The sequence below is a fragment of the Lissotriton helveticus genome, chromosome 9, assembly GCF_964261635.1.
Source record: "Lissotriton helveticus chromosome 9, aLisHel1.1, whole genome shotgun sequence".
NCBI lineage: Eukaryota > Metazoa > Chordata > Amphibia > Caudata > Salamandridae > Lissotriton > Lissotriton helveticus.
Genome location: NC_136070.1, coordinates 943,215,061 through 943,231,351, shown reverse-complemented (window position 1 = coordinate 943,231,351; position 16,291 = coordinate 943,215,061). Strand labels below are relative to the sequence as shown.

Sequence of the window (16,291 nt, the reverse complement as noted above, 5' to 3'; positions counted from 1 at the left end):
AGAACTTGATTCTTCTTATTAGTAAAACTCAACAACAATACATGTCCAAGAAGGTTATAGGCCTTCAGAATCAGCCAAGAATGGCTTGTGAAGCAGCTTACGGACTCACTGCTTTAATAAAGACAAACTTGACCAATGAAAAGCAGTTTACACTGGTTCCACCCGTGCATCTCTGCATCCTACTCAGCACTTCCTTCCTTCGAGCATACACTATAAAAGTAGAAGTCACACGCACGACCATCTCATGGGAATCACAAATTCTATGGTACTCCACTCTCACCAAATTCATTTTTGGAGGGAAAAAAAACACAATAACTTTTACTTATTGCTTTTCTGAGGAGGGTTTGGCCTCAAACTCTTTTAATGTTAAAAAATAGAATTATACAGTGATTTGCATGTTGCTAGTTATTCTCCACCAGCCTTTTTGGGCATTTTGCGGCACATTATTATTAAAGAAGGTTAAAAAAAAATTACAATGAAAATAAAAATAGATTTTCCTCAGTTGTGGTCCCCTCTGTACAACGGTGGTCTAGGACTTGTAGTTGGACGTCAGCCACATCAATCCCTCATAGAGTCCTTCCCCGGTTGATGCACAGGATGGCTGCACATACCAGTTTCGGTCTCTTATGCGGGTTAGGCCCAGTTTTTCCTGGATCTCGTGGGGCTTCATTGCGTCTGGCAGGTCTTGTTTGTTGGCAAAGACAAGGATGATGGCATCGCGCATCTCTCGGTCATTGATGATGCGATGTAGCTCCTGGCGGGCCTCATCAATTCGGTCAGTGTCAGCACAGTCCACCACAAAAATCAGCCCTTGTGTGCCAGTGTAGTAGTGCCGCCAAAGGGGCCGGATCTTATCCTGGCCACCAACATCCCAGACATTGAACCGGACATTCTTGTAGGTCACGGTCTCCACATTGAAACCCACGGTGGGGATTGTGGTGACAGACTGGCCCAGCTTCAACTTGTAGAGGACAGTAGTTTTTCCCGCTGCATCCAGACCGAGCATCAGAATACGCATCTCCTTGCTGCCAAAAACCTTGGACAGCATCTTCCCCATGATGACAAAGGTTCCATACAGTGCAAGTCTGGAAAGAGAAAGCATAATGATTCAGGAGCAGCATACTTCTAGCACACACTTCATCACTTCAGAAACAAGCTACAGTTAAGCCTCTTTGAATGATTCTTCCTGTTCAACAGTTTGATTGTACACCCATCCATCAGAACATCCAAAATTAGTCAAACTAAGTTAATCTTAATTCCACATTCACTTAATGACAATCTTATTCAGACTGCTATCATCTACTATAGATATGATAACATAGGAGTTCCTTTCACTGGCAAAGGTGATGGGAAAGTACTCCATTATTAACAAGGGCGATATTGGCCTGTATGTGAGATTCCCATTTCTAATTATTTCTTTTCTTAGCACTCAAGGTTCCAGGTTGTCGTTCATATTCTGGGGGAATGCCTAACACACAGGTTTCCAAACTTTTCATGTTGGCGACACACCTATTTGTGAAATAATTCAGGGACACAGTAACGCGAGGAAGCGCAGCGAGCGAGCCCGAACCACCTATGGTGGGTTCGGGCCACACACACACACACCCCCCACCCCACACATACACACCCCCCCCACACACACACACACACACTTGAAGGGCACTGTTAAAGGGTACTAGTGAGGGAATCAGTGGCGGAGGTGGCCTTTCCCTCCATCTGTCTCCCTCCGACTCTCGGTCTCCCTCCGACTCTCGGTCTCGCTCCCTCTCGGTCTCGCTCCCTCTCGGTCTCGCTCCCTCTCGGTCTCGCTCCCTCTCGGTCTCGCTCCCTCTGTCTCGCTCCCTCTCTGTCTCCCTCCCTCTCTGTCTCCCTCCCTCTCTGTCTCCCTCCCTCTCTGTCTCCCTCCCTCTCTGTCTCCCTCCCTCTCTGTCTCCCTCCCTCTCTGTCTCCCTCCCTCCGACTGTCTCCCTCCCTCCGACTGTCTCCCTCCCTCCGACTGTCTCCCTCCCTCCGACTGTCTCCCTCCCTCCGTCTCCCTCTCTCTGTCTCCCTCTCTCTCTGTCTCTCTCTCTCTCTGTCTCCCTCTCTCTCTGTCTCCCTCTCTCTCTGTCTCCCTCTCTCTCTGTCTCCCTCTCTCTCTGTCTCCCTCTCTCTCTGTCTCCCTCTCTCTCTGTCTCCCTCTCTCTCTGTCTCCCTCTCTCTCTGTCTCCCTCTCTCTCTGTCTCCCTCTCTCTCTGTCTCCCTCTCTCTCTGTCTCCCTCTCTCTCTGTCTCCCTCTCTCTCTGTCTCCCTCTCTCTCTGTCTCCCTCTCTCTCTGTCTCCCTCTCTCTCTGTCTCCCTCTCTCTCTGTCTCACTCTCTCTCTGTCTCACTCTCTCTCCCTCATTTGTAATATCCTTGCAAAAGGGGTCAAAACAATAGTGCACAGGTGCCGATTCCCACTGAAAACCAAGATTACATTATTTTTATAAGCCAAACTAAATATATATAAATATTCCTCTGCTTCTTGGGAAAAATATTGGGAATTCATTGGGAAATTAAAAATGCTACAATGTATGGCTAGGTACGTTCTGAAAGAAATCTTCAAAGAAGGTGTGCAATTCATAAGTGACAGTGTGCATTAATCTGGGATGCTTCCCTTCCTACGAGCTAGAGCATGGGTTATATCCGTTACCTTTCAAGTTCTCCGATAGCAAGGTCACAATATTTCACCAATCTGCAGAACTGCTGTACATCTTGACCCAGCACACACAATGCAGTCACCTCATTAATAGTGTGTATCCCCAATTTTAAGAAACAGGGTCTTAATAAACTAATTCTGAGCCCTAATAAGAGACACAGAGTTTAAGAGGGAATGATTCACAAGTATAGTTACAACCGCAATAATATTTACAGTGCTTTGAGCCTTGTTATTTCCAGCTCACTCATACGTCTCCTGAGAGAAGGCAGAACCTGATTTGTATAAATGTAATTCTTTTCTCAGATTTCTCAAGTGACTCTTTGGCCATTTCCTTGAGGGAGATGTAGCTCTGATGACTGTTCCAATCTTTGTTAAGTCTTGAATTGTTTATAATTCTGGTAAGATTCGTGATGACATTTGTAATATGCATTTTTAAATCAGTACAAAGCTACTTCCCTGAGAAATTCTTGAGCAGGCCTACTACAGCTTTTTTTTCCCCCAGACACTATTTAATGAAAAGTAAAATCGCCCATCCTAGTTATATTAGTAAGCCTAAATTCCAATCTTAATTGACTGACTTGAACATACTTGGAAGCCCCAAACCATATCAGACTGCGATGGACAAGACTGTCTCCGGATCTTTTTTTAATTTAGAGCCATATGAAAAGAAGCAATATCGAATAGATGGAAAGAATTTTGCTCGGAACAGTTCCAGGATAGAATCTACACATGGGCTACTTAATTTAAAATACATCTGGCGTAGTTAGTACTGCAAGTAGCATGCCCTGTTTATCTCTGCCTTATATTGAATTGTGGCACGTTTTCCGGGGGCACACACACACAGCCGCACCCAAGCAGTTCACAGGTCTTTAAAAGACCATTATTCATATTATGGCCCCTGCAGCGCCACTCTGCCTGTTGCTGGAAGGCCCCCCGGGGGTGATCTAAACAGCATGCTAAAACTGGGACATTTGGATACGCACCCGAGCACTTCACAAGTCGTTAAAGACTTTGCATGTTAATAGGGCTTTGTTGTTGCTTCGCCCCTTCTAAGAGCCCCTGCAGCGCGACTCTGCCGATGCGACACACCTACATATGTGGCGCAACACAGGAATGTGTCGCGCCACATAGTTTGGAAAGCTGTGGCCTAACACATACAAAATTATCACAAGTCTCTTTATTATTAACAAGGTTAATTATAAAATACTTCAAAGATCACTAAAATGTTAATAAAATTTCAAGAATATGCTCACAGTGCTGAAAATTAAAATGTACCATTACATACTAATTGGGTTCTCCCAGAGAAAGTCTAAAGACCTGGGAATCTATTCAGTATAAGCAACACTTGGTCCTGACATATCTTTCCAGCCCACCTCAAGTGCACAGGATTGGAAAATTCAATTCAAATGGTCATATAAAGAGTTATTCTATACATAGCTTATTGTCACAGAGAGAAGGACCAGAGACAACAATTTTTATATGAAAAAACTTTTATATAGTCTTTATGAAAAGCATAATTTAATCAATCATTATGACAATAGGCGTTTATCAGAAGAAAAGTGAAAAGGAAGTGCTTATGTGCAATGTGAACATGTAAAGAAAAGGGAACAATCCCTATTTTTTTTTATACAACACTGGTTGGATTAGGTGAATAAGTCAACCAAACCAATATAAGGCCTGTATACAATATCAATCCATGTTCCTATTTCTTAGATGACCTCTGAATATTGAACCAGGGTCAAAAGGTAGTAATGCATGCCAAAGAAGGAAAATGTTGACGTTTCGACCAGTCTTCCGCGATAAGGGTAATTTCTACCTCCGCATGTAGGTCATCATCAGGACAAAAGGACAACTGTTACGTTAGCCTGGACATATTCATAATGTATATGTTGTTCAAGTTGGATGTTAATCCTATTCGTAGATACTGTGCGAGGGTGGTCTCCAAGAAAGGATTAAAGAGGGCCCCTTATGATGCTTCTAAATTTTCTTTTCAAAGTACCGCAAGGTAAGTAGCAGGCGAGATCAATTGTCTCTTGTTACGAAGTCAACTCGCCAGATAAATCTTGGTGCGAGCCCATGCAACCAAGGGGCCTTGATCTCATAAGTGTGGAGAGGAAAACAATCCTTCCAGAAGGGGCCAATTGCCCATCACCGTCAAAACCCTCATGTTGCCGCGCTAGCACATGAATGTTGAAAATCCAGTCTGCATTGGATTAGAGCCAAAAATAAAAATGTGGCAGATGAAAAATCGTTATCGCCAATACCTTATCTAGGCTGTCATACCGAAATCAAAATAAATATGAGGAATTGGAAATCGAAGAACGTAACAAACTTCTAGTGTTAGAGACAAAAAAGCGACAGATTAAAGGAACAGGCAGACCTGAACATGAGAGGGTAGTGTTAGAAATGTTCTACTATACCAGTTGCCTTAAAAACGAGGAAGTAGTATCATTTTGAGAGATCCACAACAAACTTACATTTGAAGGAGCTTTAGGTGTAATTTTATATATTTATTGTTGTCATAGCCTTCACAAGGACAGAGTATATACAATTTTTTATGTGCAAAAAGCTAAAAACGTGAATACATTAAATGTATTTTTTTTATGTAATTTTTATTTTTTGTGTTTTAGTTAATTAAAACCATACACGAAAGATCAGTATAAAATATACAGCTCGCAATTAAAAAAGAATTGCGATTAAAATCACAGTTATGAACAATGTTACACTGAATTAATCTGAGAGGTGCATATAAAACTATGGTTAAAGGAATGGAGTCCATATATTCATCAGTGCCAGATGAAGCAGTGGTGGTTCCTGTATGAACATACCATCTGTCAGTCCTTCTCTTGTTTGGCGGAGCATATGAGAAAATATGTATATAAATTTAACAAATGTAATAATCAGGACTGTGTTTATGTGGTTTAGGACCGCTACAACAGCCTGCCAGCATGTATTGACCGTAATTGCGTTAAACTGCTTCCATAGCAGAAGTCTGAGGGCTTCTAAGTGCTCCAGGCACAAACGCACAATGTGCATAATTGATTCCATTTCATTTTTACATGATCTGCCTTTCTCTTTTTATTGTTTTGGCCACTTTGGAATAAAGTCCAGTGCTGGACTGCCCCAAACATAAGAACCATAAACTTACTTTTTACATAGTAGTTTATTCCCAGGTATGGTTATGTCCATGGGAATTCAACACCATCAATACGTGGAAACACTGTGCCATTGTATTTTTATTTGGGGTGGGAGGAATTTGCGTAGTTGCGCTATGCAAAATTCCGCTAAACGGTAAGAAATCTCTGCGAACACGCAGAAATTCCGCGAACACGCGGAATTGCTTGTTCGCGATGCTTTTTTCCTGTTCGCGATTGCTGTTTGCGTGCTCGGGTGGAAATATCTCGCGAACGCGCACTTTGAGAACGCGAACAAGCAAAAAATTCCGCGAAGCAGCGGAACGTAGAAGTTTTGGCAATTTCACGTTCTCCACGGAATGCGAAATTACCAAATTCCACGAGCGGAACGGAATTTACCGCCCAGGCCTAATTTTTATCCCCGCTCAACATCAAGGAGCTGATGCTCACAGTTCTTCTGAATTCTTTCTGGCTAACATTATTGGTGCCATAACAGTATATATGTTCTTCAAACTTTCTTCTAGATACCGGGCATTAGCTGCCTTTCCCCAGGTGGTCTTTCAGTTGTTCCATATAACGTTATCTAACATATAGGGCTTTGCTGCTCACAGTTTGTAGCAGAGCTTAAGGAAAGCACATCACCTGTCCACAATTGTTTAACTCCTTGCGTGCGCATGACGAGCTCAGCTCATCATGATGCACGGTGGCCGCGTGCTGCTGACTAGCTGAGCTCGTCATGACACGCGCGGCGCTCACACGCCGGGCTAATTTTCCCCGCGGTTCTGAAAAACGGGCGTGGTCATGACGAGCTCAGCTCGTCACCAGCACAGCGCCACCGTGCAGCGTGACGCGGGGGAATTAGCCCCGCGGTGAAGGGGTTAAGAAGGCCAAATTCCGTCTGGGCCTGCGTCGGTGAGGCCATTTTTGGCAGACGGAAGATGAATTTCTAAGTTCTTAGTGCATCCACCAGCTTTGCATCTGCACCCAGCATTATTACACTTCCATGTGTAAATGTCGGGTGAACTTTGCCTGCATCACCTGGAGGACTGGATCCAGGCTGGGACCCTATAGATTTTTTTGCTAATGTTATGAAAGTGGCCTGAAAGGCTTATTCTTTTTGTACCTGGAAGTTTCCTCTCGAGTCTAGCCAGACACCAATATTTCTATTTTGGAACTGTATTATAGTATCTGCCATGAGCCAGGTTTGTTGAACCTTTTTCCCCAAAGATGATGAATTCTGTTTTTGATAAATTGAGCTCCAGGTTATTTAGCCTGGTGTATTCATTGTGTTGGGTGATTAGCCTCTGCAGGTCCATTCTTGTTCGACTCAACATCACCAGTTCATCTGCATACAATAGGTTGGTTAGTTGTTTCTTCCTAAGTGCCAGAGGGTGTGCAATGAGACTGTGAGGGCACACATTTACAAGTTGGAAAGCAAAAGTGTCAAAACGCAACCATCTGTATTTTTTCAAGTCAAGTCAAGTCAAAATGTATGTTTATTATGACCATAGTCTTTAAACAATGCAATGAACATAACACAGAATGGAGTATGCACAGTAAATTCATAGCCTTTTTTTAAAAGTTAATCCGTTAAAAATCCTACACACCATTACCAAGAGTACAAAATACCAATAAAATTTACTTTTACCTTAAAACTTATATTTACATATAAAAAGCCTATTCATTTTCTTACCACTACAAGTAATTTCATTCAACTAAATTTTCATACAGTACTACAGATTATTTCTGGATTCTCAATGCACTCAGGGCCACCTTTATACATTTCCCGAGGGCAATTACAATATCAATGGAAGGGATTTCTGTTAAGAGGCTAGCTGCCTGCGTCCTTGTTTTTATATCATATTTTAAAAATACAGGGCGCAGCCACAGTTTTCTCTGATCTAAAAGTGACAGACAGTCTAGCAAGATATGTAGCAGGTCTCCTTTAATTCCCAACTTACACCTGCAGAGACCTTGGTGGTCTAACATTTTTGTTTTAAGGTCTCTGTTTATTAACCATGGGTTAATCCCAATCCGTAGCCTCAGGATCTCTTGCCTGTACCCGCGGTTGGGTAAAATGTCAAGGTAGGGGAACCAGTTTTCATTGGACCAAGCGTTTAGCATATGCGCTACTGATTTTTTCTTTGCTAAATATTCTATATCAATCAGTCTAGAAACTTCTTTCCCCCTTTGCTTCAGCTCACATTTAGTACTGAGGACTTGGTACGTTTCCTGGTCCACATCGATTTTCAATAATTTACAAATTCCCATCAATTTTTCCCTACTGACCTTTGCCCATTTTAGCTCGTTTTTCTGAATTTCTTTGCGACACCAGTGTGCTGCTTTTTGCTTTTCTGGATCTGAACAAACTTTTAAAATTGTATATATTTTAATTGGAAAACTGTAAAACTTGGCCCCCACCTTGGCGCGAGATTAGCGTCGCCCAAGGCTCCTTTCTGACCGCCTAGTGGACATCGCGCCGCCGCTATCAGGCTCATTTCAGGCGCCATCTTGGACTGGGGAAGGCTGGCGGTCTAGCTGTTCGCTGGTCCCACCCTCCTCCCACCTTCTCTCCTCCCACTCCAATGATGGATATAAACAACAGGCTTTCCCGTCCGCGCAGCGGACCCGTCTGCGCCCGTCCACGCCTGGCCCGGGCCGAGGGCCAGTCCCCCTGGCCCTTTCGGCCCGTGTGGCCTAGATCTCCCCGGACCATATACATTTGACATGCTTATGCGTCTACGACCTCTAACGCATCAATCGTGCATTGTATTGGATCCGCTACTCCTTGACGTGGGCTTCTCTCAAATCTGTCCCTGTTGTCAACTGCAGATTCCCTTTTACCGCAAATCTCATCTGACTAAGTCTAAGACCCAATCCTCCAAACCCTTTTTATTTGCTCTTATAAATGTCCGTTCGTTTGGGAAACATCGCCAGGACATATCCGACTTAATGGAAGATAACAACTTAGATATGCTGTTCATGACAGAAACGTGGATGGACAATGCGTCCGACCCAGATATTGTAATTGCAGTCCCTAAAGGTTTCTCCATCTATAGATTGGATAGACCACGCAGGAAAGGTGGTGGGATTGCTTTTATCGTACGTGATTCTTTCACGGTCAGAACCAACACTATCCCTCTACCATCCTGTGAAGCCCTGCAATTTTCTGTCAAACTGACCCCTTCTGATAATTTTAAAGGGATCCTTTTGTATCGCCCCCCGGGATCAAGAACAGGATTTATTACTGATCTCAGGTCCATTTTGGAATCATCTGCTCTTGACAGCTCCTTCACTGTCCTTGGTGATTTTAATTTTGATAAATTGGAGGACAAAGACACTGCTGTGTTCCTAGGGGATATGACCACCTTTGGTCTGCCTCTTATGATTAAATCCCCTACGCATAATGGTGGCCACACTCTTGATGGTATTTTTTCCAACTCAAATGATTTACATGTAACACAAATTTTCCCGGTTACCTGGTCAGACCATCACGTTATTATGGCATCTCTAACCCCTCATCAATTAGCTGCTCCTGCAAAGTCCATCAATACAAATCAAACTTTTAAGGCATGGAACGATATAGACAGCTCCAGCCTCAAAATTTCATTAGTCACCTCCATGCCTTCTCTATCACAAGAGCCAAATATTGCCACCTCTCAATTCTATGACTGGGTGGATGCAGCAGCATCCTCGCTGGTTCCCATTAAACAATTATCCCGCAACAGATCTACCCCTTCAGCCCCCTGGTATTCAGATGTCTTAAGACAACAGAAACAACAGTGCAGGCGGAAAGAGAGGCTTTGGCGGAAAGACTATGCCGAAGAGGCTAAAACTAAATATAAAGAATCGGTAGCCAAATACAAACTAATGATTGATGAAGCCAAGAAACTATTTTTTAGTCACAAAATAGAAATAGCAAAAAACTCAAATAAAACTTTGTATGAGACTGCTAAACAGTTAGCTGGCTACTCCTCTAACCTGACCCCACCTCCATCACAATCTCTTTGTGATACATTGGCTAGCTTCTTTTTTAGCAAAGTCAATGATATTTACTCCGCCTTTGCCGTCAAAGTCAAAAGTCCCTCTAAGACATTGCCCGATATACATACTGGACCCACGCTTACTCAATTTGCTGAAATTTCTGATTCACAGGCCAGGGATATAATATCCACTATCAGATCGGGCTCAGTACTCGACCCATGCCCTCTCAAAATTCTAATGCCAGTTATAGATGTGGTTATTCCGGTTATATCCTCTACATGCAATGCCATGTTTAATACAGGTATTTAACCCGAAAGTTTAAAAAAAAACATCATAAAACCTCTTTTAAAGAAACCTCATTTGGATATGGAAGAACCTAAGAGCTACCGGCCTATTGCCAATTTACCAGTTCTGGCCAAAATAGCTGAAAAGACCATGAACAAACAGCTCTCGGCTTTCTTAGAGCAACATCATTTACTTGATGAAACACAGTTTGGCTTTCGCCAATGTCACGGGACAGAGACGGCTTTGATCAAAGCAGCGGATGATATTAGACTCATCCGCGACACTGGGGGTACAGCGGTTCTGATATTACTTGACTTATCTGCAGCTTTCGACACGGTCGATCATGCCACTCTGATTGACCGTGTCGAAGGCCTGGGGGTTCAAGGGACAGCCAGTAAACTCCTGGCCTCCTTTTTGGCTGATAGAACCCAGGTAGTCACAATGGAACCATTTCACTCATCCACCATGTCTCTGCCATGTGGAGTACCTCAAGGCTCATCCCTAAGTCCGACACTTTTTAACATCTATGTGTCGGACTTAGCCAATGTCATTCGGGCTTATGGGATGAGCCTTACCTCCTACGCAGATGATACCCAGTTGGTCCTAGCCATCAAGAACAATGGCTACAAAGTAGCGGATGATCTCAAATCTGGCATGATAGCAATAGGGAGCTGGATGGCCTCCAATTGTTTAAAGCTAAATTCCGATAAGACGGAAGTAGTCATCTTCGGACCACTAACACCTGAGTGGTCATCCAATTGGTGGCCTTCCTCCTTAGGCTCACCTCCCGAGCCTGTTAGCAAAGTGAGGAACTTAGGTGTCATTTTTGATGATCGTCTTACATTTCACCCTTATGCTAACCAGATTACCTCCTCAGCCTTCTTCAAATTGAAGCTTATTAAAAAAATTCTCCCGTTTCTACCTGATAAAGCCGGTAAAACTTTGGTTACTTCCCTCGTGCTGTCCAACTTGGATTATTGCAATGCTTTGTTCCTCAATGCACAGGAAGGAGTCTTGAACAAACTGCAAATAATACAAAATTCAGCGGCAAGGCTTTTGGGAAATATTCCCAAACATCACTCTGCCTCCAATACCATCAAAGAGCTGCATTGGCTATCCATTAAAAACAGGATAAAGTTTAAGACTCTATGCATCGTGTATAAAGCATTGCATAATCAAGGACCAGCACATCTCATCCGTAACCTGATTCCCTATCGTCCGTTCAGAACACTGCGTTCATCTTGCTCAGGTGATCTTGTGGTACCCCGTACAAAAACGGTTTCATGGGGGGACAGAAGATTCTTGGTATCGGCCCCAAAATTGTGGAACACTCTGCCACACGTGATTAAAGCCAGTCCATCCTTATGGTCTTTTCGCAAACAACTTAAGACCTGGCTTTTTAATCAATAGATCCTGTTTCATTCTCTCAGGGTAAACTATTCAGATACTCAGCGCCGAGACGCCCATGGGCCTTTGTATGCGCTTTATAAATATCAAAAATAAATAAATAAATTCCAATCTCTTCCAAAATCTGATTACAGCCATCTGAGTTTGTATCGCCCAGGACTTTGTGCCTATTTCTGTTCTTATGGCTTGTATCATAGAAGATTGAGGAAGGGATAGGAGCCTTTTTATGCATTTCCCCTCTATCACGTCCCAGGATCTCTTACCGCTCAAATGGAGGATCTCTGCTCCGTACAGGACTTGGGAGGGGATCATTGCCTCAAAAGCTCTAAGCAATGGTCGGTGCGACATCTCTCCATAATCCCCATTAAACCTTTTTAGACCACATATGGAAGAGAGTGCCTTTGCTTTTTGTGTTTCCAGGTGGGTATTCCAATTTAGAGCCCTATCGAACCATATACCCAGATATCGATACTCATTTACTGTCTCCAATTTGAGATCACCTATGTACCAACTGAACCTGCTTATCTTTTTCCCGAAGCATAAGGTTTTAGTTTTGTCTAGATTGATAGTTAAGAATTTAGTAGCACAGTATGTATTAAAGGCATTAAGCTTTCTTTGGAGACCCCTCTCAGTCTGGTCTACTATTACCAGATCGTCCGCATACAATAAGCAGGATACCTTGTTTCCATCCATTTTAGGGCTAGCACTACCCTCCACCTCTAGATACGTCGGGAGATCTGACAGAAAAATAGAGAAAAGCTGGGGGGCCAACACACAGCCCTGTCTTAATCCATTGGCAATGGATATTTTGGGGTCAGAGATCCCACGGTATCCTTAATAACTTGCCCCCAATTTTCTCTATGTAGTTCCTTTATTATTGTGAGGAGATCTTTGGGAATATTTAACCTCTTTAGGGTATCCCATAGGCAAGCCCGATCCACTGAATCAAAGGCTGCTCTGAAGTCGACGAAACAACAGCATAGCTTGCCATTTTGTTCCGTCGACTTCCTAGCCATAGCCCATAGAGCAAATCCATGATCTATTGTAGAGTGGCCCGCTCTAAATCCACCCTGTTCTGTGGGTACAATTTGGAACTCTTCAACCCATGCATTCAATTGTTTCAGTACAATTTTAGAAAATACTTTCTCTCCTATATCTAGGAGGTTGATCAGCCGGTAGTTTTGTGGCGCCTCTTTGCTCCCTTTCTTGTGAATTGGCCTAATTATGGCACCCTTCCAGGTAGGTGGCATTACGCCTTCTTTTAGAACTACAAGGAACATCTTAGCCAGAAATCTTGCCCACCATTTAACCTCCGACTTTAGTATTATTGCAGGGAGATTATCTGGACCTGCTGCACGGGTTAGCTTAAGTTCTTTTATTGTAAGCTCAACTTGTTCTTCGTTAAATTTGGATATTAGGTCTTCTGAGATTTCTTGCCATATTTTGGCCTCCACATCCTCTCTGGGAGTTCTTACCCCGTACAGTTCCCTTATGTACTCTTCCCATGCGGCCTCACTCACCACGCAGTTTAATTCTCCATCTGCTGTTCCGGCTGCTGCCTTTACTAATTTCCAAAATTGCCTTAAGTTTTTATTCTCTATGGCTTCTAATAGATCTAACCAGCATTTCTCTTTATATATCCTTTTTGCGTTAGTGGGGTGCCGCTCGCTCAGAGGACTTGTTCTCACCGCATTCTGCCCGTCGCTACAGGAGTAGCTTACCAGCAATCTTGCCCTTTCTGAGTCCTGCGTGTGGAGACGATTTCCAGCGAGGCCGCAGCGGAGGTGAGAGGCGCGGCCCCGGGACTGCGAGGACCAGCAATCAACAGCACCAGCTGTGTTCTCTTCCCGCGTGAGCCGCGCCCCCTCCCAGTGCCCTGCCCCCTCTCACCTAATAGGAACTTAAGTGACTCCACTAACGTGCATCGCGGGACGCGCGCGGGTCGCAGCCCGGGCCAAGGGCGGGCCCGTTTCAGGCCGTTCCAGGCTGGGCTGGGCCATCCCCCTTGGCTTCTACTTTCTGGAAGCTGCCCTCTCATTCTAAGGTACCGCTGTGGATATTTGTGTATATTAGAGTTAGTCCCTGTTCATTTTGACAATGACTAGGGGTTCAAGAAGTAAGACTGCACAAAAAGCTGCCCTGATCACAGGCCCAATTGATAAGTTCATTTCAACAACTACTGAGGCCATTAACTTAAGTATTTCCTTGCTAGAACGTAGGGTGTCCCAGGACCTTGCGATTGCCCGGAGATCCTCGATGGGCCTCTTGGCTTCTGTGCAAACACCGCCTCCATCGAATTCTCCTATTCCTATCCTCATACAGTCCGGCGCTACAGCCCAAGTTCATGCTATCCCTAATGCTGTTGATTTATCTGTCACCAACCTGTCGCTGGAACTGGACTCGACAGGGAGCCTTGAGATTACACCGGACCTTGAGCGATTTCAGCAAGAAGACCCTGCACAAGCAATCCGGCTCAAGGGGGCTAGAGAAGGCGCTGTCCCGAAGCAACCCGAACCCCTAAAAAAGGGGAACACCACCAGTCACCCTATCATTTCTAATAACAAGAAAGGGCCCACTGTACCACCATCTAAGCACGCCCATTACAGTAACAACCCTGCACAACTTTCTTTGTCTAATTCACAATGTTTTACATCGGACATAGTTCTAGAGGGTGGCTCTAGGCCGACTGACCGCGATACTTCGCAGCTGTTTGCCAGATTTAGGGACCTATTAAAACATCACCTCCAACCCTTGGAACGGAGCATCATGGCAATTGAAAAGCAACTCGCCACACTCCTTGACAAACAATCCATCCAGAATAGGGCGGGATTTGCCAATCCTGGGGGAGCTCCGATAGCGGCGAATCCTGGGGTTACACCAGCTAATTTAGATAGTTCGCATGTAGTATCCAAAGCCCAGTGTAAAACAAATGAGTCTTTAACCCCTTTACCATTAGCCCCAAATAACTGTGCCAAATCTAAATCACAATCCAAATCCCCATCCCAGTTACCATCACTTAGCCAGCAAAACTCTTCTCTTTCCCCCCCCCCCCCCCCCCGTCGTTCCACCAACAGCTGCTAACCATACCACGGCCAAGGTATCTTCGCAGCCACTTCAAACTAAACCACCTGTAGTTCTACCAACTGCTGATAATTTTACCTCAGCCAAGGTATCTTCGCAGCTATCCCAAACTAAACCTCCAGTGCCACCAAAACCACATCCTCTAGAGGGTAAGAGGGGGTCCAAATTTAAACGTCCGGTTCATCTGTCACCAGAGGTATCCCCATTTACTGTGATTCTTATGGGGGTACCCGAACTAGCAACTGACTCAACTGAACAATCCTGGTCCCTCATGAACAAAATCCTTCAATGGCTTAGTATCAACAGGCCATTACAGCCCCCAAACACCAGCAGATTATCATCTGTGCATAGAGTCCCATGGGTGGGGGCGAGCCCCAAGAGCATTCAGGGGGACTGCATCATCATTACCAGTGAAGATGCGTCCACCGTGAACCATATTTGCTCGTGGCCAGATCTGGAGAAGAAGGGGGAATCGACGCCCACCGACTCTCCTTTTTTTATCCCCCCGTATATAACTACCATCACCCAATTCCACCTCCAAACTGGGTTCTACCTCCAGAACAATTATGGAATTATGGAGGACCATGGCTAACCCAAAAGAGCAGGAGCAGGGGATGGATGCCTCGCCCCCCTTGGTATCCCAACAAAGGCAACTTTGTGGGTGATGGGTGGCAAGGTATTCACACAAATAACAGATTCGAATGCCTTGAGATGGTCGATTGACTTTGTGTCCTACCATCATCAAGCCAGTCTGACAATAGGGAGGTAGGGTTAAATGCATGTATGCAACAAATTTACCCTAGTGATCGAGTAGTCCCTTCTATGGACCGCGTTTCCCTTAGTGGACATGAGGCCACACGGGAGGTTTCCGTCCAGGAAGGCAGCCCCCCAGAACCCCTCCCACTCAAATCCTACCCCTGTAATAACCAGGTCCCTATTCGTGGGCCTGTAGATGGGTATCAGCTGAGAGATGATCCATGTAATAGTAACGAAGCAGGCATGGTCCTTAGTGCTCTTAAGACTGCCCCATGTGTGAGTGCCAAGGTGGACAACCTGATCATAGCCCGTGCCTCTCGACCGAAGCAGGTTGCATATGGTCGAACTGAGCATGCCGATCTCACCCTTATTTCCTGGAATATTGCTGGAATTGCAGGGAAACTGAACACCCCATTCTGGCCCAAGTTTATAGGGGAAGGATTTGATATAATCCTCCTTCAAGAAACTTGGTGCCAAGAGCAAATAAATATAGAAGGCTATTCATCCCATTGCCTCAACGCCACCAAATCCAGCTCAGGTAGGGCTAAGGGGGGCCTTCTGCTACTCCTGTCCAACAAGTTGTGCAATAGTAAAGTCAGAAGTAGCACAACTGTGGGAGCCCACAGCCAGGTAGTGAGGGTCGAATGTAGCAAGGGAAATGATTTGGTCCTAGTCAATTTTTATAATAATATCTTTGATGCAACCAGAGGGAATATTCTACTCCCTCTGGAAAAAGAAATCATAAGGGCTTTGGGTATCGCAAATAGAAGGGCATACGTCCTATAGGCAGGGGACTTTAATCTGCAGCCCTGTCACTTATCAAATGGGAATCCCTGTGGCTTTGGAACGGAGACTGTCAATCATCGGGGGGTTATGGGTGAGGGCGAAGATTCTCTTCACTTCCCACATTGCCATTATGGTACAATTCTTAATAATCTGCTAATTATATTAGACTTACATCTATT

The 16,291-nt window shown here is 44.5% G+C and overlaps 1 protein-coding gene across 1 annotated transcript in view; it reads right to left on the bottom strand.

The window, feature by feature from the left end:
- Positions 1 to 316: 316 nt before the first annotated feature.
- LOC144782050 (ADP-ribosylation factor 6-like) overlaps positions 317 to 16,291 on the bottom strand; it is a 49,972-nt gene continuing 33,997 nt past the window's right edge. Inside the window, exon 2 of the mRNA XM_078661184.1 lies at positions 317 to 1,085. Within this exon, the coding sequence (XP_078517310.1) occupies positions 530 to 1,057 (528 nt within the window). The 5' untranslated portion in view covers positions 1,058 to 1,085 and the 3' untranslated portion in view covers positions 317 to 529. The remainder of the gene's footprint in view (positions 1,086 to 16,291) is intronic.